At 47.6% G+C, this 22,287-nt stretch overlaps 1 protein-coding gene across 2 annotated transcripts in view; it reads right to left on the reverse strand.

Annotated features, from left to right (window-relative positions):
• Positions 1-22,287, reverse strand: part of CA12 (carbonic anhydrase 12) — a 48,961-nt gene that overhangs the window by 25,088 nt on the left and 1,586 nt on the right. For both annotated transcript variants that reach the window (XM_058541783.1, XM_058541782.1), the window contains exon 2: positions 18,828-18,848. In XM_058541783.1, coding sequence (XP_058397766.1) covers positions 18,828-18,848 — 21 coding nt within the window. The remainder of the gene's footprint in view (positions 1-18,827; positions 18,849-22,287) is intronic.

Here is a 22,287-nt window from a genome sequence, read left to right on the forward strand (position 1 = left end):
CCACATTTTCAAAATGTGTTTAATATATACTTTACAGCTCCTGTAGTTCACTTCCAAAGTTGATTAAAAGATATACAGCTTCTCAAAAAAGTCCAGTGGGTTTAGCCAGTTGGTAGTACAGAGTTCCCACAGTGTCCACCTTGGCTGGATTCTGGCCCCCTGTGGCCTGAGCAGAAGGCCACATTCTGCTGACTCTGCCTGTTTTACTGCTGGTCAAGTGGAGAGGCATGGCCATAAAGCCCAAGATCCTGCCCAGAAGGAAAGGAGGCTAGCAGGAGTGTGGGGGTTAATGATTGATGGATGAGGTCTTATGGTTTTATTATAAACAGACGGAGGCCAAGGAATCAAACTGGCGTCGAAACTTTTCCTTTGTTAATGTTACAAATGAATCAGAGCCAGGGCAGGGAGCAAAGGGCTAGAGGGGCAGGGTTCCTTTTTATTTATAAAGCATAAAGCTGGACTGCCCTAACAGGCCCGTTCTCCCTCCTTGGATTTTGTTATAGATCCAAAAAAAATAGGAAAGTTTTCTAAATGCTTTAATCCATACTTTATATCAAACTTTTCTCTTTATTATTTCAATTTTTATTTGGGTCAGCTTGAGGGGGAGGGCTGAGACTGGGACTGGGTAAAGTCCGCCCAGACCACTCTTTGGCATCATTTCTGGTATAGCTGTGGCAGTGGGGACCAATAGTGCAGGCTGGATGTGGGAAGAGGTGAGCTGCAAGACTGGGCCACCAGCTCAGCTCTCTGCTGGCCCTTGGGAAGTCCTTCCCCTCTACTTTGCCATATCTAGAGGGCCCCTCCCTCTCCAATAATCCCAATCCCTCTCCAATATTGCTGGGGTTGGGGGAGAAGGGAGGTGCCAGGACTGGCGTAGGGGGTAGGGGACAAAAAGGCTTTTGTCCCATTTACACTTTGGAGTCCAGGCCTCTGTCAGGTCCTTTCTGGAGGCAAGGCTTTTATAGGGAGGAGGGTGGGGTTTCCTCGCTGCCAAAGGTGAATGGGTGACAACTGTGTGCTTCTGCTCGTCCACCTCTGCTACCCTCTTAGGTTCTGTTGCCTTAGAGAGTGTTCATTGTGGAGAAGCTCTGCCCCCTCTCTTAACTTCTCTGAGCCTGCTCTCACCTCTACATATTATGCGGGAATGTTGGTCTGCTTGCACTCTTCAGACACACCAAGCTGCTTCCCATCTCCCTGAAACCCCCTCTTCCTACCCCTCTCATCCCCTAAAGCAGGACCAAGTGTTTCTCCCTCCTCGCTGCTCCTGGAGAGCCTTTTGCATTTCTCTTTCCTAGCAGCACCTACACTTACCAAAATAATATTTTGTATCTTTCTACCCTAGTAGGCCATTGGTTCTCACAGTGCAGTCCCTGGACGAGCATCATCATCATCATCATCACCTAGGAACTCATTAGAAATGCAGATTCTCGGGCCCCACCCCAGACCTACTAAATCTGACCCTGTGGAGGTGGCGCCTGGCATCTGTCATTGAACAAGCCCACCAGGTGATTCTGATGCTCGCTAAAGGTTGAGAACCACTACACCCGGCTCCCAGCTCCTCTCATTCATTCTTGTATCCCTGACTCATACCACAGAGCCTGGCACATTGGCGTGTTCAACAGATGGTTCTTGAACAACAGCAACAACAACAAGCGATTAATAAGTCAGACAAGTTGCTAAGTGTTAACAGCCTAACCCCGATAATGAAACCTAGCCAGGCCAGAGTCACCATCAGAGCTCAGCATGTTATTCTCTTTGATCTTCTTCTTTTTTTTTTTTTTTTGAGGAAGATTGGCCCTGAGCTAACACCTGCCAATCTTCCTCTTTTTGCTGAGGAAGACTGGCCGTGGGCTAATATCCATGCCCATCTTCCTCCACTTTATATGGGATGCCGCCACAGCATGGCTTGCCAAGCGGTGCGTCGGTGCACGCCCGGGGTCCGAACTGGTGAACCCCAGGCCGCCACAGCAGAGCGTGCGCACTTAACTGCTTGCGCCACCAGCCGGCCCCTCTTTGATCATCTTGGACTCATTCACAAAAGAATTGTGGTAGATGTAAAAATGCTAAGTCCATAGTCAAGCCAGACGTCCTGCTCTACCTTCCTTAAAAAGAATATTACTCAGGCCCGCCCGTGGCTTAGCGGTTAAGTGCACGCGCTCCGCTACTGGCGGCCCGGGTTCGGATCCCGGGCGCACACTGACGCACCTCTACTCCAGCCATGCTGAGGCCGTGTCCCACATACAGCAACTAGAAGGATGTGCAACTATGACATACAACTATCTACTGGGGCTTTGGGGAAAAAAAAAAGGAGGAGGATTGGCAATAGATGTTAGCTCAGAGCCAGTCTTCCTCAGCAAAAAGAGGAGGATTAGCATGGATGTTAGCTCAGGGCTGATCTTCCTCACACACACAAAAAAAGAATATTACTCAGTGTTAACCATGAGGAACATAACTTCCTTTTCTGAACCTGTTTTCATGGCTCATCTTATTTCTTTACTCCTTTTTTTATTGTGGTAAAATATACATAACATAAAATTTACCATTTTAACCATTTTTAAGTGAATTCAGTGGCATTAAGTACACTCACACTGTTGTGCAACCATCACCAGTATCCATTTCCAAAACTTTTTCCATCATCCCAAATGTACACTCCTGGTGGGAATGTAAAATGGTGCAGCCACTGTGGAAAACAGTTTGGTGGTTCCTTAAAAAGTTAAACATAGAATTATCACATGATCCAGCAATTCTACTCCTAGGTATATACTCAAAGGAATTGAAAACAGGAACTCAAATGCATACTTGTCCACCAATGTTCATAGCAGAATTATTCACAATAGCTAAAAGGTGGAAACAACCCAAGCGCCCATCAACAGAAGAATGGCTAAACAAAATGTGGTATATACATACAATGGGATATTATACAGCCATAAAAAGGTTTGTCTCATTTTAATGTATACGTTCTTTTCCAAGAATCTAACCCACTAGATGTTTGAGGAGAACCAAGGTAGGTCTCTCTATTTTCACAACACCTATCACAGAACCAAACTTACAGTAGATACTCAGTAAACGCTCATTGGTTGAGGAAAACTCCCTGTGATTTTCTTGGTCTAGACTCAGAACAGTGGTTGTCAAACTTTAGTGTGCATCAGAATCCCTGAAGGGTTTATTAAAACAGATGGCTGGGCTCCACCCCCAAAGTTTCTGATTCAGTAGGTTTTGGGTGGAGCCCCAGAATCTGCATCTCTAACAAGTACCCAGGTGATGCTGACACTGATAGTCTGGGGACCACACTTTGAGGACCACTGGTCTAGAGCAGTACTTCCCAACCCTGGCTGCACACTGGAATCGGTGAGAGCGTCTAAGTTTGCCCGTGGCCCCAGCCCCTGTGAACTGGTTTAATTGGTCTTGGGTGGGGTCCAGATACAGGAGGCTTTCAAAAGCTGCCCAGGTGATTCTATTGTGCAGCCAAAGTTAAGAGGAGCTGGTGGGAAGCTGTCATCAGATCAACAGCATTGTGGCTGGAGCCAGGGCTTTTTACTCTCTGCTGTTAGGGTAAGGTTGCTTTTTTTAAATTAGTTAATTTTTTGTTGTGGTAAAATATATATAACATTAATTTACCATTAATGACATTGAGTATATTCGCAATGTTGTGCAACCATCACCACTACTTAGCTCCAGAACATTTTCATCACTCCAAAAGGAAACCCCATAGCCATTAAGCAGTCACTCCATTTCCCCTCCTCCCCTCAGCCCCTGGCAGCCACTAATCTACTTTCTATCTCTATGAATTTGCCTACTCTGGATATTTCATATCAATGGAATCATACAATTTGTGTCTGGCTTCTTTCACTTAGCATAATGTTTTCAAGGTCCATCCATGTTGTAGCATGGATCAGTACTTCATTCCTTTTTATGACTGAATAATATTCCATTGTATGGATGTACCACAATTTGTTTATCCATTCATAGGGTTGCTTTTTGTTGAATTTCAAATATTTGACTCTGGTTTAATTGCTATTCTCTTCTGTAAAATAGTTGTTGACTAAAATAAAGCATTGGTATTTTTACTGTGTGGGTTTTAGAAAATAAGCTGTGAATAGAGCTGGCATCAAAGGAAGATGGAGAAAACATAGCCTGATTTTCTGGAAATGAGGGTCTAGGGGTCCACAAGGCTATTATTTGCAATAAGTTCCTGAATGAAAAGAGAAAACTTCAAATAGTAATGATAATAAAGGCATATTCCATATAAGGTGGTGTAGCAATGTTCTCTGGCACTAAAAGGAAATTGGTGGGAGAGCAAATAACGTGGGCAGAGGCTGCCTTTGTGACAGGCTCCTTCCTTGGCAGATTTGAAAATGTCACAGGTGTTTGTCATCGTGGGTAGCTGTCTCTTCTGGCTGACAAAAAGCCGCTCTTCTCTCCCTCCCTCTCCCCATCCACCTTCTCAGCATTTATCTTTGTTAAAAGTGTGAGGTGGTGGATGAGAGCCGTGACTTGATTCCGCGGTTAGACCATAGGTCAGGGAGAACCCTGGATATCTAAGTTGAATGTGCCTGGAACAAACTGTTTCGTTGTGGGTTTTAATGTTTATTTACTAGGACAAGTGCTTCCCCTTTCGCTCCTGCTCTGATTTCTCGCCTTCTCTTGGCAGGCAAGCATCTTACAACAATTGTCCACATTGCTCACTTCTGCGTCTTCACTTCCCATTCAGATCTCACGCTCTGGGACTCTGACTTCCAGGCCCACGTCCCACTGAATTCAGATAGACTCTTCTGCTCTTCTTTTTTTTGCAGCCCTTGGCCCCAGTGCCCACCCCACCCATCCCCACTCTCCCACCCCTGCTGTCTGAAACCTTTCCTTTCCCGGTTTCTGGGGACATTGCTTCGTCTGACTTGTCTTCCCATTTCTTCTGCCCCTTCTCAGCTCTCTGTAGCTACCTGCCCCTTAATGTCAGTTGTCCCCATGGTTTTGTCCTCAGCTTGCTCTTCTCACACACACACTCCCGTGGGATGATCCTATCCCCTCCCATGGCTTCAAGACCACCTCTGCCCTGCCCAGGGTTTCTTCCTGAGCTCCAGACCAGTTGCCTACTGGACACCCCCTCTGGATACTCTGTGGGTTCCTGAAATCAGATATGGCTGGAGGGAGAGGCAGACAGGCAAACAAATAATTTTAAAAATAACCAGCAGAAAAAGAAGAGGATTGGCAGATGTTAGCACAGGGCTGGTCTCCTCACAAAAAAATAAATAAATAAATAACCAAACTCACTATCTTTTCCTCTCTCACCCTCCTCCCTCCACAACCTCCTTCGAGGTTCTCCATCTCAGCTGATGGTACCACCCACCACACCAAAAGCCTGGAATCACAGTCAACTCCTTCCTCTCCTCTCCCTTGGCCCCCACTTCTAGGCACAGATACGTAACATTTTTTCAGGTGTTACACTCTTTCAGGTGTCTTTTTAAAAAACTTGATTAATCCTAAGGTCTGTAATGCAGCCCACAAGACCCTCGTGATCCCACCTCACTCTCCAGCCTTTGCTTTCCCCACTACCTCCTGTCAAAACCTGGTGGGGGGACTCCACCCAGACTAACCAGTTAGCCTGCCACAGTTTCTTGGATACTGGAGAAGACACGAGACTCCTGAGTCAGAGACAAAGGACGGTTTAATACTCAGCAGTAGCAGAGTGACATTTGCACCTGTTTCCCAAGCCCCCACTCCATAGGGTGATGCAGTGAGGACCAGGTGATGCCTGCACATGCAAACTGCCTGGCATTACGGCTGAGGAACTCGGAGCTTAGGAAACCCCAATCTTTTAAAGGGGGGGATGGTTAGCAAACCTGCCCAACCTTTGTCCCCAAGAGAGACATTATCTTTATTTTACTGGACAGCAAACAAATCTGCTCTCTGCCCTGGAAGGAGACACTATCTCTATCTTGTAAGACTATTTGCTACATAAACATCCTTGAAAAGATAGTCTGGAACAAAATCTGTCAGTGCTTCTGCTCACAGATACGCTGAAACAGGAGACCCAGGGAGAACTGTCTCTCAGCACCACTCGCCAAACACTGGGCTGTGTCATCCTGAGTCTCTAACTGTGCCACATGCATTCATTCACCTGCTCTCTGGACCTCTGTCACCTGCAATGGAATGCCATCCTCATCCCTAAAATGCACACTACTCACACACACAGACATTCACACCCTTTCCTTCCCCTGCTAACTCCTCTGTCTTTCAGGAATCAGCTCTTCAGGCAGGCGTGACAGCCACTCTGGCCCCAGACTGAGGGTTTCTGTCCCTCCTCTGTGTCTGCAGCGCCAGTGCGCATTATCGGGGCATTTACTTTGCTCCATTGTAATTACCTGTTTACATGTCTGCTTGTCCCTCAACTATCGGCCCACTGAAGGCAAGGGCTGTGTGGTGCTTGTCTCTGATCCCCAGTGACCCGTCCACAAAGGGAATCGATCATTAAGGACTGGTCGAAAGAATAAGTGAATCAATGAATAAACTGCTATTTTCAGGCTGCCAGCAGTTTCTTCCTGTCACGTGAGATGGAGTCGGATGTAAAAACTAATGAAGCTAGAAAACTGGCCTGGGTCAATGGGTGGGGCAGGCAGGGTGTTCATAAGCGGTTTCCATATTCTGTGGAAGGGACCAGAAATTTGTCCTCTGGAGGCCCTCCTGTGTCGTGGGGTGGAGCACTTTGATAAGCGTTCTTAGTTACACAGACACAAGGCAGGAAATACTCAGCACTTCTGCTAAAGCGTAGCCCCAGTCGTAATAATCCAAATGCTGGCGCTTCAGGCTGAGATGCTAAGCATTCTGTTTAGTGATTCAGTGATACAAATTGGGTGCATCTTTAACAGGTCTGTGCCCTTGCAAAGAACACTGTTGTTACAAACATGAATTTAGCTGTCCTGGACTGGGATGTTGCTGCTCCGCCTGTGATGTTATTTCAGACTTAGCCAGTGGTTCTCAACAGGAGTGATTTTGCCCCTTGGGACATTTGGTAATGTCTGGAGACATTTCTGGTGTCACAACTGGGGGAATGCTACTGGCATCTAGTGGGTAGAGGCCAGGGATAGTGCTAAACATCCTACAACGCATAGGATAGCCCCCCACAACAAAGAATTATCCTGCCCAAAATGTCAACAGTGCAGAGGCTGAGAAGCCCTGGACTAGACTATTGTGATTGCCTCATCTGGGCCATGAGGAAGAAAGAACCAGGTCACACATTGTGGAGGAGGCTTTTCTCGAAGGAATTGAGTGCTCTCACTGTCAATCATCCTGGGACAGGAAAGAGGAATAGGAGCCTGGGCTCGGGGAAGAGGAAGCACAGTCCGCAGGACTCCAGGCCAGGAGAACAAGGCTGGTGCCTACAACATGATGGTAGTGCCCCCTGGGAAAAGGGATGCTCATTGCCCTCAGGGAGGGCTGATGACAGAGGTACCTGTTTCAGATTTTCCTTTTAGGCTGTGGGTGCCTTGTGTCATCCCAGGATCGCAATCAAATTTTGTTAAACTCTAAAGCCTAGTGAGTTGTTTTTTTAAACTGCCATTTAATGAGCACTTACTGTGGGCTGGGCATCATTCTATAGCAGAGGTTGGCTAACATGTTCTGCAAAAGGCCGGAGAGTAAATATTTTAGGCTTTGCGGGCTGCAGAGTCTCTGTCAGTATTCCCCAACTCTGCTGTCATAGTGCAACAGCAGCCAGAGAGAATATGCAGATGGATGAGCATAGCTGTGTTCCAAGAAAATTTTATTCACAAAAACAGGTGGTGGATTGCATTTGGCCCATGGGCCATAGTTTGCCAACCCCCATTCTATATGCTTAACATGTCTGTCTTAATTTAATCTGCATGACAACCCCACGACACAGGTACTATGTTCTCAGTTGAGTAATGTGCCCAAAGTCACGCTGCCGGTAAGCAGCCAGGCTGGGCTCTGACCCTGACAGCGCACGCTCTCCACCACAGCAGCCTCCCAAGGCGCTTTGGAGGGTCCGGAGCCTGGGCAGCGATAGCTGTTATGAGGTGGTGAGAGGTGACCAGCAGGTAAGCCCTAGGCGATGGTCCAAAGCTAGAGGGGAGAAGCAGCAATGAAGGGATTTGTGACCTTGTAAACATTTTCTGGGGAGTCTGGAAATAACAAAAGAAGGGGATCTAATGAAAGACGCAAACTTTCTGCAGTTACCCAGGGTGAAACCTGAACTAAAGTGAAGGTTGACTGGCCTCTAAACATTGACCCGATGTTGACCCAGTTCTTCACTTATCAGCTTTCCCAATGAGGTAGTCCTTTCTGATAACTAACCTACAGCACTCTTGCTGTTATTTAAAGCTACTCCCTCAGTTCTCCCTTATAAGGAGAAAACTTGCTTTTTGATGATTCTTCTCACACCTAAAGACCTACATCCAGGCTACTTCTGTCTCCTTTCCAGAGAGGCATGGAGTGAGTTGGAAGGTCGTGGGCTTTAGAGCCATCAGACCAAGCTGCCAATCACAGTTCTGCCACCTACTAGCTGTGTGACCTTGGGCACATCTCTTAGATTCCCTGAGCTTCGCTGACAAAGTGAAAGTGGCAGCACCCCCCTCCCGGGGCTGTTGTGAGGAATAAATGTGGTAGCGTAACATCAGTGTCTGGACGGGATGGACCCCTAAGACATGCTGGTTCCCAGGCCCTTCTGAACTGAATAGGCTAGAGAAGTCTTCCTTTTTTTCTTAGAGGCTGTTGTCCAACCTTTTAGAGCAAATGCTCCCTTTCACCTCCCCGGAGAACAAATCTAGGGTTCCCTGTGTGTCTCCTTTTACCTCTAATGAGATACGCGTGGTGCTCTGGCATTTCATTTCAGGCTGGTTTCGCCCCTGAAATCCTACCCTCCCAGATCAAATGCTACCTTCTCCTTGGTGCCTTTCCTGACTCCCAGAGCCAAAATTAATTAGAACTAAACCATTCTTTCCTCATCCACTCAACAAATGTTTCCCGAGTATTTCCCCTGGGCTGGGCTCTGTGCCTCTGCCTGAGCAGCCCCTGTGGGAGGACGTCGCTCCCCACACGCTGTGCAGTTAATGCCCTTCTGGATAACTCTCCTTGAGGCTAGAAGCGGCTCCTTTCTCACTCCTACACCCCTCTGAAGCCCTAGAACACTGCCCTGCTTGCAGCAGGCTTGTGCTAAAAAACCACCATTGAAGGAAAAACTTCTCCAGCGGTAATCGGACAAGTTAATCCTCACCGGAAAGCAAATGCATGGTTATTAACCCAAGAGGTGGCTGTGCTTCGTGAGGCAGTTCTGTGAAAGGAGAGCATTAAATTCCTGCAGTTCTCCATTTTTTTCCAGGGTGTAGCAAGTTTTCTGACCAGGCATCTTTGCACACTCGGTCTTACTTGCACACCTTGCACATTCAGTCTTACTCAATGATGGGGAATTCCCTACTTCATCCTTGCTGATGAACAAGTTTAAGCATCACACTGAGAGGTTTATCAAGAGCTGGGAGACTCTTGGGGAACTGCCAAAAGGAAGCAGAGGAGTTGCTTTAAGATTTCCCCTAAGCACCTCTGCCAGCAGTGAGCTGTCAACGCATATACCTGTAACTCAGAGACGAGCAGGGAGGTTTACTCCAAGTGCACTGTGTAGGAGACAGAGCTGTGGGCATAGGCACATCTAAGAATGTAGATACATGTATGAATATGGGTGTGGGCGTGCATAGGTGTGTGTACGCGCACATTCGCCTCCTTCCTGAATAACCAGAAGGACCGAGCACAGTGGCCAACGGTCCTCTTCCTTTCAGTCTTTGCAGCCTGCGCTCTCGTCTTGCCGTGTGCTGCACTCACACGGTATTTGCTCACTAGATGCTACCTCCTGCCCCTGCAGCCCAGCCCACTCACTCTGACCGGCTCTTCTGGCGTGCTTCTTCACTTATGTATGACATGTCCTCCCTGTTCTCCCTTCCAACGCTGATCTTTCTGATTCCAATCACCACTCACCTTCAGCTGTCCATCCTCTCCCTAACAATCCGAAAAGGGTATTGATTCAGGGTTGTCCCCAGAGGAACCCCGACATCTCTCCCAGCTGTCTGCTGCCCACAGTAACAATGTCTGGATTCTCTTGATTTTTTTCCTAGCAACCACACTGGTTCTTTGATCCACATGTCCCACGAGTGTGTCACAAGGAACCGTATCAAATGTTTATTTATGTCAACAGGTATTAAGTCTATTGTGTTTTCTTTAACCACTAAGCATTTTATCCTGATAAGAAGAAAAGCAGGTTAATTTGGCAGAAGTTGTTTCTGGCAAATCTATATTATTTACTTTTTAAAAAGTCACTGCATTTCCTCAATGGCTTTTACACAATGTCATGATGTGCAGTGTAGGGCACACAACACCTGGCATAAAATAAGCATCCGCCAAATGGCTGGGAAAGCACATGAGACGGAATCAGGAGACACAGTTCCGGTCCTGGCTCTGCTCCTCACGCTCTGTTTGGGCCACTGGATAGCTCTGAGTTTCCCTTGCCTCATTTGTAAATGGAGGTGGGGCTTGGCTACATCAGTGCTCCCCGCTGGGGTCCCACCTAGGCAATAATGGCAGTCTGGATGCCGATCTAAATACTTGGTGAAGCCCAACAGAGACAGGCCCTCATCCACGATCAGGCTGCATTGTGTCTACATTTCTGTTAGGTGTGTACGCTTCTGGCTGAATTATACCAACAGGTCAGGACCCTCATTGCCCCTCCCTTGGTTCAGACCCCCACCTTCTCTCCCACAGCCCCCTGGTCTCCTTTCCTTCAGTGTTTCACACTCAATTCACTCTCCACCCTGTGGCCAGAATGATGCTTCTAAAATGCTTATCTGATCACCTCAGTTTTCTACTTAGAATGCTCCAGCAGTCTCGTGCTGCCTGCAGAATGAGGTTACAACTCCTCAGCTGGCTCACAAGCTCCTCACTCTGGCTCTTGCCTGTCTACCCAGCCCCCTCCCTCCTCATTGAGCTCCTTGGTAGTCCCCAGAACATACCAGCCTAGGTGATCATTGCACAATTTGTCCTTTCATCCTCTGCCCTTTGCCTGGCTAGCTCTTACATGTCCTCCAGGTCTCACCTTAGACATCTCCTCCTCCAGGAAGGCTTCTCTAGCCCTTTCTCCAAAACACTAGGTGAGATCTCTCTCTTCCATGCTTCATCTCTTTGTATTGTAAAGCCCTGTCTAATTCACTGTCCCCTCCCAGATTCTCAGTCTATAATGGTAGGGACCATGCCTTGTTCATCATTTCCTTAGCACCTAGTCCAACACTTGGCATTCGGTATTTGCTCAATAAATGTTTGTGGAATGAATGTGAACCAATTATCTTGGGCTAATTGAAAACTTAGATTGATTTTTCTATCTTTGGTTAATAACAAAAGGGAAAAATTAACTATTTCATTAATTATATTAATTTGTTAAAACAAATCTTTTAAACAATGGTATCCATGGAGGGAGGCAGAATAAAAAAGTCCCTTCTAAATAAAAATTCCAGAAATCTATTTGTTATAACATTTTAGCTCAGGATCAGGAAAAATACCTATAAACTAGAAGGGCAGTATCAAGGGAGAATCTTTAGATTTGCAGGTCACAGAAAAATAGACAGTTGCTCAAGTTGGAGCCACCAGTTTGCCCCTGGGCTTCTTGGTACCAAAGCCAAAAGGGGAAATAGTCCTTTGCATGACTGCCTCAGACTTGCTACAAAACATCTTTGTTACACAAACTTCAGAATCACCTCCTCTCATTTCTCCACTTCTCATGCAGTTCCCAGAAGATGAGGCACTAAGGGAGGGCCAGCCTATGAAAGCACAAGGCACCATTTGCCAATGTCACCATTTCCTGCTATGAGTAAATCTCACTTTCATAATAACCAAGGAGCCTTTCCTGAGCCACCTACCCCAGAGGTGGGGGCAGCATGAACCATTTGCCCTGAATCTGCAGGCATCCTCATGAGATCTGGATGGGTCTCAGCCAGTTTATCCAGAAGTCACACAGCTGATCTAGTAGAAGTAAATGATTGTAAAATCATGTAGAAGGTTAAGGTGAACTAAATGAACTATTTTATGTAGAGTTATACCAGTTCTGAGTCAACCTTTATAGACACAAGGAGGTGGCAGCTAGTGTTGTTCCTTCCTGGTTGGCATAAATTGAATGCTTGTCAGGTCATTGGGAAGCTCGTTCCTTAGAAGAATACTTTTGCAAACCAGAAAAAAATAGCACCTAGGGGCTCACCTGGTGGCGTAGCAGTTAAGGGCGTGAGCTCTGCTTCGGCGGCCGGGGGTTTGCAGGTTCAGATCCCCGGGGCAGACCGATGCACCGCTTGTCAAGCCATGCTGTGGCGGCATCCCATATAAAGTAGAGGATGATGGGCACAGATGTTAGCCCAGGGCCAATCTTCCTCAGCAAAAAGAGGAGGATTGGCATCAGAAGTTAGCTTAGGGCCAATCTTCCTCACAAAAAACAAAAACAAAGAAAAAAATAGCACCTAAACTACTTTGTTTATAAATGCTTATAATACCCATCCAACACCACCAAGAAGTATATGTGAACTGAGGATTGACTGAAAATAGGAAAAAATTATAGTTCAAAGTCTAATATGAGTCCCCATCATTCCTATATGCTACATTGGACAGCATGCCAACTAGGCAGTATTTTTACACTTTTTTGCCCCCCTCCTTGTTTTTACTATTTATTGTTGAAATTAATCATTTCAGCTCCTTTCTTTGTGTTCTTAGCATCTAACAGGGTGCTTCTCAGTGAGTATTTGTGGAACAACTACCATATTTCCTTGCTTCTAGATGCCATGGATGATAAGATATATCCCAATTTCAGAGATGCTAAAATGTAGGAAAAGTGTGTATCAGAGAATCAATTGAAATACATTTGACTGTAGCAGGTGCTTTCTTTCGTGGCCACTTGGCCTGGCCCCTGGAAGAGTCTGGCTGTGCTCCTGGGCTCCACAGTGGTGCCTGCACCCTTCACCCCCATGGCTGCCCTGCAGAGGAAGACAGTAATAGACCAAGAAAGAGGCCCTTGCTCCCTCCCGGGAGACTGTGGGATCCTGCTGAAATCATCTCTGATCCATTCTCTTCCTCTGGGAAAACCAGACTTTCTAGTCCCTGCCTGGAGCAGGAACTGCTCACACACCTGCTTTGAATTCAGCCTTTTGGCTTTAAATCTTTCTTTTGAGCTGGTTTACCCCAGGGCTCCTCTCTCTCCCGTGCTGAGGATGGGCTGCCAAGGGCTTTAATCGGCTCCTGGAGGAATATACTCTGCCTTCCCCTGCACGGCTGGGGCTCAAGACCAGCACGAAGCAGAAGGGGCAAGTTTGAGCACAGCCTGAGGACTGACAGGGCCCCTGGCAGGACCTGCTCTGAGCTCTCCCACCGGCTCTCACCCTGCAGTTCCAAGGCTTGACTGCCTCAGGTGGGTGAGGGCCCCTGCATGGGGCTGGGCTTAGGTAGTTCTGAGCCCTAGTAGCCCAGCCCCAGGTTTCTTCCCAGGTTCAGGCCTCCGCTCTGGAGCCCTAAATCAAGGCTCAGTCCAGCGGCTCAGGTGCAAGTAGGGCCCAGCAGCTGTGACCTGGGCGGGGAGGCAGAGGGTACTGCTGCTCTCTGGTGACTTCAGCTGCATGGCTGAGGTGGCCAAGGCTATGGAACCAGATATCTGGTGCCTAGAGATCAGGAAAGCACCAGGGAGATTAGATCCGACTTCACCCTGGTCTGAAGGACAAGGCTGGAAAGAACATTCTGGTCTGTTAGGCCCTTGGGACAAGGGCTTGGAGCCCTTGTGTTTTTGTTCAGTCCCTTTCTTTCTCACAAAGGAAATGCCCTTTGTTGAAAATATAAAAGGAGTACCTCCTCGCTGTTAAAAACTCAGGCAATTCAGAAAAGCACGAAGAAGCAGATCCTTTCTAACAAAACTCGCGTGTATTTGATATTGTAGAGTTTACAAGGCATTTTCTCACATATGAGCTAATATAATTCCACCATAACTCTGTGAGGCGAAGGGAAAGAAAATGAGGATTAGCTTTACTGAACACTTACTACACACAAAGCACTGTTAGCCTCTTTCCATCTAGTTTCTTATTTAATCCTCACCACAACTCTAGGAAGTGGAGCAGTGGTTCCAAACCTGAGTGTGCGTTAGAACCACCGGGTGGGCTTGTCAGACCAGATTGCAAGGCCTAGCCCCAGAGTTTTTGATTTGTAGGTAGATCTAGGATGGGTCCAAGAGTTTGCATGTCTAACAAAGTCACACATGGCGCTTTGATTGCTGCTAAAGAACAGGAGGCAAAGGGTTTGGGTTTTCCTCCCAGCCTCCTTCCATGTGTTTCACTTCTAGCTCTTAAGTATTTGGGAAGGAAACCCAAGCACCAGGAGATGCTGATGCTGCTGATCTGGAGACCACATTTTGAGAACCAGTGAGGTAGATGCTATTACTCCCATTTTTCAGTTGAGAAAACCGAGGTTCAGAGAGGTTAAGTTACTTTCCTAACACCATTCAGCCAGAAAGTGGCCTAGCAGATATTCCCCTGGAGGTCTGCCTAGTTCTGGGCTCTGTCCACTTTCCACTTCTTCCTCCTGGTGTTCTGCCTCACACTCCCCCGCACCCCATGCCACTACACCCACCTTTAGGAAATAATGCTAGCTTTCCTATCTTTTTACCCAGCTGGTAAGGCCAGCTGGGAACACTAAAAGGCAGGCATTTTGGCAACTACAGGCCAAGATCCCTGGGAGCACACAAACCTCAATTTTGTAACTCGGGAAAGATGAGAAGTAATTACAAGTGAGTGGACCAGACCACAACCAAACAGCTCCTGGATGTCACAACTTTAATTAGAAGTAACTGGAACTGTAGCACAGATTTAATAAATGGTAGTGGGTTGGCTTGCTAGCCTCAAGGGAAATCCCCAAGACACAGGGCTAGGGATTCAGTTCCCTGGTATGAAAACCATGTTCTGGCCTTTTCTGGCTCTCTGTCCTGAGAGTGCTTTGTGCCTCTTCTCATTCATCCTCAGGATGGCAGCTGGAGTTGGGGAGAAGTCGCTGGGGTGCTTTGAGTTGGCTAAGCCTCTCTGCCTTTGGTAAAGACAAGAGCTCTCCTTAATTAAATCAGCCTTTTAATTGCACCTGCCCCCTACCTGCCACTTTTCAGTTCTCCCTTTAGCTCTGACTCAGTCTGCTCCTCGTACTGCATTTGAGTGTGAGGGCACACGGTCCCTCTATCACTACTAAAGAATAGAAAGGAAAGAGCTCTTCCTCCTAGCCTCCTTGCATGTGTTCCTTCTCTAGTTCTGCTTTGGAAGGCTTGGGAAGGGTGTCCCAAGCCCCAGGGAAAGTTCATTTATAGCAACTTAATATTCCAGCAGATTCAGGACAGAAGGTGGGTGGAGGTGGAAGCCTAGAAAACCAATGAGATTTGCTCCAATGGAGGATCCCTTCCTGATTCCCAAAGGAACTTCTTTAAGACAGAGAATCTATCATCTAGGAGAAAGGAGAACAACGTGAGGAATACAGTGGCAGTGCCTGGGTCACACGGAGGCCTGCCAGAGCCCTCAGCCCTGGCAGAGAAGATGGGCAGGAGCGCCTGGGAGCAGCTGTAGCCTGCTGCCCAGCACCCCCAGGCCAAGCCACCATCTTTCCAGAGTTCCCTGCACCAGGACAGAGGGGCTGGTCTGGTGGATGCCCTGCGGGGCCCTGACTGGGAGAAAGGTGGGACTTGCCCACCCTCCTGGAGGAGGGCTTGGTTTCCATGTTCCCCTTCCATTCCATCTCCTCTGGAGGTTTGTCTTATTTCTCCCAAATCTCTAGCAAACAGCGGTATTCATCTATTTCTGAACTAGCTCACATCCAAGGAGCACCAAAGCAATGTCTGGTATCCTCAAGGATGAAGCATGGTGCCCATTCTCTGCTCACATGACGTGTTCTTGGGTTGTTAGTTCCAATACAGTCATTCTTTCTGGTTGCTGTTGTTTTGAACACATTAAGAGGTTTTTTTGGTTTTTCTTGGGGGACGGCTAAAAAAACTATCAGGGTAAGGATGACTCTCCCAGCCAGCTGGAATTTTTTAACTCTTTTGTTGTATATAATATACATACAGAAAAGTGTCTATATCATAAGTGAACAGCTTGATGAATTTTCACAAACCAAGCACAGTGCCCACATCAAGGAACTGAACATGACCAGCACTCCTCGTGCCTCCTTCCGGTCACCTCCACACCCCAAGGGCACCCACTATCCTGACTTCTACCAACACACATTCACTTCAGCAGGCTAGACTTTATCCTCAGCTCACGTGACAACCTGACTTGCAGTCGCCCTCCAGTTCAGAGTTGGTGAAGCTCAGCAGGGTTGACTTGGGGCTGATTTCCAGGGGGAGGGCCCACTCAGCAGTTCTAAACGTAGCACATATCCAGCTGCTGCTTCAGCCAGCCGGGAGGAGGGCACAGGGGCAGGGTTGGCCCCATCTTGGCTGTAGGATGGTCCTCCTGTCTCCTGGGGGGCCATCCAGGAAGTCAGCCTGGTGACTCAGTGTGGAGGGGGATGAGGGTAGAGTTCTTTCCATGTGCCTCTAGAAGTCCTACCATGTGCTCCAGGCAGCGGGAGGCCCCGCTGGTCTGGTGGATGCCCTCAGCATGGATGACTCAGCAGCATCTACATGCAAAGCAGCTGAGGTCTGCATCCTGGGAAAACCAGCACGTGGTGCCTGGTAGGACTTGCCCCATTCAAGGCAGCCCTTACTGTTTGGAAAGTGTTTCCCCCCAGCACCTGTGCCAGGCCCTCTGTTTACCTGTGTTACTCTGAGCACAGGTGCCAGATGCCAGCCTGGACCTGTTTGCCTCCTTAGAGGTCCTCCATGCGTCCTCCTTCACTGGCCCCCACTGAGGGCTCACTCCACATCATGCATGCTCATTTCACTAATAAAAAGCCTGATTTGCCTTTGTGCTCACCCAGTGCATGTTGTGCAGCATTAGACTCTGCCCTCTGCTTCCTCAGCAAAGAGCTGCTCTAATTGTGCAGGACAAGAGGGACAGAGGGCTGGCAGTCAGGAAGAAATGCTTCTGGCTTGGTCCATACGGCCAGACAGGGAAGCCCTCCCTCGGGGAACACCATGTCATGACTAAGTGCCAGTAAGATTTTCCTCTCACACCTTGACACAGTGTCTCTCTGTTCTCTGTAACCATCTCACTCTGCCCAGGGGGGCTCTCACCGAGAGGCAGGGCCCCCTGGAGAGACTTGATTTGTGTTTCCACTATACCTGGGAGGCTGATAGAAGAGGTGGGGCAAGTTACCTCAGGCTCAGGCTAGAAAGGCCTTGAGAACCATCTGATCAGAGGTTTTCTAAGAGTGTGCGTAAGAATCACTTGGAGAGTGCGTGAAATAGACAAGATTTTCAGGTTCCCTCCCTCCTCTAGGGCCAGGCTAGGGCCCAGAAATCTGCATATTTGGAGAGCATTCCAGGTGATTCTGATGTAGGTGACCCCAAGCCAGTCTGAAGAACACTGATCTAGACTACCCCTTCTCCAGGGTACAGGTGGGGAAAGCGAGACCCAAAAGTTTCGAATGGCTTACTCAAGATCATATGGAATAAGGCCCGGGACCCGAGTCCCGCCTTCTTTCCTACACTGCTCCTGTCACCTCCCACACACTGAACCTGCCCAAGGGGCCCTGAGGCCCAGACTGCCAATTTTTCCTTCTTCGGGTCTCTTGCTTTGCCCTTTCCTTCCCTCTTACTGCCATTACCGTAAACTGGACGTTAAGACACAGAATGGGACTTCTACAAAGGCAAACACCTCCTGCCTCCCTCCCATCCTTCCCACTCCACCCCCTACCACCACATTACTCTCCCTAAAACACAGATCACTCCCTGCCCTGCCCCTCTATCTATGGGACAAAGCGGGACAGGTCTGGCCTGCCCCTGCATGCCTCGCCTGTTTGACCCCACCTATCTTTTGGACCTTAGAGTCCATCACTCCCCTATAACTCCTTCTCTACATGTTTTCCCTCAAATACCATCTTGCTCTTTCTTGCCTCCATTCATGTGATGTGATCATCATCTTGGCAAACAGTAATTCCTCCTCACCACGCTGAATCCTCCCCATCCTCCAAGGTCCAGGTGAAAGCCCTCCTCCTCCAGGAAGCCTTCCTTGACCATCCAGCCCTAGCAATCTCATCCTCCTCTGAACCATCAGAGCAGTGAACCATTTATTCATTAGCTGTTAGTATTACTTATTATATTCTGCTTTGAATTGTGAGTTTTAAGTAATTCCAAGCTACAGACCACAGCCTACCCTTCTAATTATCCACCCACTTAGCAACGTGCCTTGCACATGATAAGTACATAAGGGATATTAGCAACGATGGGGCCATGCAATGGAAGTTAATTCTAGATACGCTAGCAGTGCAAGTTCTGGGGCCTGAGCCAAACTTTCAGAAAGGAGCCCTTTATTCTTTGTTTACTGTAGGATCAATGTCCTACCGAGGAGAAAGGTCCTTTCTTGCCCAGGGTCCTTGCAGTCTGGGGATAACCTCGGCATTTTCACCTGGGAGGTTCGGGAGAAATCTTTGCAGGAATCTGGAAGTCTTAACACTCTGACTCACAGCCCAAGTGCACAGAGCAGGCTCCTCTGCTTGGAGAAAGTGCTGTATGCAACCTGTATGGAGCGATTCATTAGAGAGGCCTTTGTGCCCTCTTTTAACAACACCAGAACTGGTTTTCTCCAACCCCCAAAATAATCTCCACAGATCATGAAGTTTCTGGCTTTCTCACTAAATACAGCCAGCCCCTCAAAAAAGTATTTAAGATCTCTACTTACCAATATAGGTCCACTTGGATCCTGCAAAGAACAAAACAAAGCAAGTAAGTACGATTGAGCTTGAACAAGTTAGAGAAAACACTGCAGATTTTATTTTGAAGTGGGTGAAATTGAAAAGGAGGTGGATGCCCAGAAATTAAAACTTTTTCAGCCTGTGTCAGAACAACTGCTGCTCAGAGCAGCTGTGCTCCCAAGGGAGAGAGGCACAAGACAGTGGGTTGGTGCAGGGGCTCATGCAGGAGTGGGCTTCTTGAGAGGAAGCCTCCCAGACATCTTAGCGAACCCAAATCTTATTCTCTGAATGGGTAATAAATTCACAAGGCTCAAAATCCAAAAGCCATCAAAGTCTGAAAGCTCTTCCTTCTACCCAATCCCCTGCCTCCTTTAGAGACTGCCAGTCTCGTCAGTCAGCGTGAACCCTTTCACAGTATGACGACACACACACATATTTATATTCTTTCTCTCCTTTTTTCACACAGATGTTGGCATACTGGAAACACTGTCTTGCATCTTGCTTTTTCCCACTTAACATATCCTGGAGAACAGTTCACAACAGTACATAAAGAGGTGAAAACTAATCTCAAAAGGAAAGTTTTTCTTTAAGGAAGCTGCCACCCTCATCTGAGTTAGAATTGCAGGGCTGGTAGGAAGGCATAGGAGAAGTTCTGCCAGGTCTATAACGCAAATCACCTACCCCCTCCCCCTCCACCCCTTCGCACATACAGTCCTTCCTTCCTACATCAACGCAGATTTTTAACAAGTCATTGCAGAGCCGTGCTCTCATTACCCTGCCTACACACCTCTCTCTCCACCTCCAGAAGGAGACTGAGACCCTAAATTGAGACTCAGGTGTCTCAGGGGACACATCCAACGAAGGGGACTCCACCTCTTAAGTACCTCTCTCCTAGCTTCTCCCAATGCCTCCGGATTCTTGGTCACAGGGTACAGCTGGGAGAGGAAGGCTCTCACATCCCCTTTCTCTCTTGGGAATTGATTTACAGTAAAACTTAACTGACCAGCAATCTAGTCACTTATCACAACTGGGCATTTCCTAAGCCAAGTGTGGTCTTTAAAAGCTAAATGAGGACTTTGATTATTTCTTTAAGCTGGTTTAATCTCATATTTTTTGTTGTTCTGTTTCATTTTTTTGCCTCAGTGTTTTTAATTAATTTTGTTTTTAATTTTCAAGTTCAATTGGTAATTTTATCAAATTATATTTGTACATGGTTTAAAGAATCAGATGGTTTTGTAAGGCTTTTTATACAAATATCAGTCCCCTCACACCCCCTACCCATTTTCCCCGCTCCCAAGGGACACAGCTTTAAATCTTTTTAAAATGATTCTTTTGGCATTATCTCCACATCTCTATAGAACATACCTATATTGCTCCTTCCTGATTTGTTTGTTTGGGCATTGTTGATTGACACCCCCCCCCCGCCCCCGGAAGAGAAGGATTGAGGGCTCTGTCACACACCTGTAGCTGGCACCTCATTTTATAGATGAGGAGAGGAAAGTCCACGGAGGGGAAGTGGAAGATCAGTGGCTACTAAGAAGTCTCTCCATAGTTACATGACTTTCCAGACACTTAGGGAATCTGTGAGTCTCCTTCTCAATCTTTGGGATAGTGGGGGGAATGCAGACCCCTAGAGCATCTGATGAGTACTGTGGACCTTTTCACCATAAAATTGCCTATAAGCTTGGACACACAAAATTTCATGTACAATTAACTTCAAGAGGTCTACAGAACCCCTGAAACCTGCTATGGATTCCACAAGAGTTGAGTCCCAAGATTAACCTCCCCTGAATTAGCGATTGGATGAAGACCTTCAGAACCAGGGGGAAACCAAACTTGTATGTGACCCCCAAATCTGCTACTACCCCTTTTACTGAAACAATAGTGAAAGGAACAAACAGAGCCTTGCCTTGGAACCAAGCTACAGAAGACATCAAACCTCTTTTCTCAACATTTTCATTCCACATTTTGTTTGAGGGGTTCGCGATTAAAATACAATCACGGATTTCAGACAGAGAAGCCAGATTATTGCCACTTAGCCAGGCAGAGCACTTGGAGGCCCAGGATATAAAATTTCACAAGCAACAGGGGAGTTCATCCTCACTGCTCCTCTGAGCAGGGCTGCCGTGGCCAGAAGTTTTAATTGCACCTTCCTTAAAATCAAATCATAGTCCTAATAGCCTACATCCTCTGCTATCCTCCCCAAAGCTTGCTAAGCTGAGGTTTCTCCTATTATTGTAGTTCTCATCCTCAGATGAGAAAGCTCAGGGCACAATGTTAAAGAGTGGACATCTGGGACTGTAAGACCTCAGGTGGTGACATAAGACCGGGGACTTGTTCTTGAAAAGCAGAGCATCCAGAGCATCTCCTGCCCTCCTCTGTCTGAGCAAGCCTGCGTGGTCCTCCAGACTTGGAGCTTTGGGTATAAATGGCGGTGTGTGGAGGCGCTCAGGAGCTGGAGGCTGGGGAGAAGAAGCACTGTAAAACGTCAGGGGGGTTCATCGGATGAAGGTCAGGGCCCAGCCTGGTTCATCACCAGCTCAGAACTGACCTCAGAGAGATTTTATAAAGAAGTGTGTGTGCGCGTGTGTGTTTGCTTTATTTGGAAACGGCACCTCCTGGTTCCCTGCCTTTAGCTTTAGGGGCAGGAGTCTTAACAGGACTAAACTGACCCCACAAGGCAGGCCAGACCAAGGGTCCTGTGGCTACACTTTGGTGGCTTCCTGAGGGAGCAGGCTCTTCCAGGAGGGGAACCATTCCCTTCCCAAGAAGGTCATCTGTTCTATCTGGGAGACTTGGGAGGCCCAGCTTGATGCCTGTTAGAACCTGCAGGCCCAGTCTGTACCGGACAGGGAGAATTCCCTGGGTGCCTGCTGAGAAAATGGTATTTACAAAGATCCAGGTCAGGGGTCAGAGTTACCTGCTTCCTGTCCTGGGTGCTAGAACCTTCCCTGAGTTATCTGGGCAGCCCAACTCTCCACACCAAGTTCAGACAGAGCAGGCTCTGCAGAATTTATTGAACTATTCCCCCACAGCAACTAAGAATTCCAAAGTTTTCTCTGGAAGACACTTGACTTCACCTTATTTTGCTCCCTCCCTCCCCAACGCCGGCCATTTTTCTCAGACATTCACCAGTGCCAACTGCTGGAAGTTTAAATGCTCTGGGGAGAGGGCATACCCAGCTTAATGCCCCTCCACCCCCAACCTTGGGTTACTACTGACACTCTACACATCAGTGATTTTTGCTTCGACCTTGTCCCCTGAGGCAGTTAAAAAGACAAGAAATCTGCATGAGGAATAACAGAATAAAAACTGTGTTCTTAGAATCCGGGGACAGGCAGGCTGGCTACTCAGTATGAGGTGAAAGTGGATTTTTTGCTGCACGCGTCTCCCACCCCAACTTGGAGAATGGGAGGGAAAGGGAGGGAGGAGGAGGGGCAAGGAGGA

This window comes from Diceros bicornis, chromosome 5, assembly GCF_020826845.1.
Source record: "Diceros bicornis minor isolate mBicDic1 chromosome 5, mDicBic1.mat.cur, whole genome shotgun sequence".
Classification (NCBI taxonomy): domain Eukaryota; kingdom Metazoa; phylum Chordata; class Mammalia; order Perissodactyla; family Rhinocerotidae; genus Diceros; species Diceros bicornis.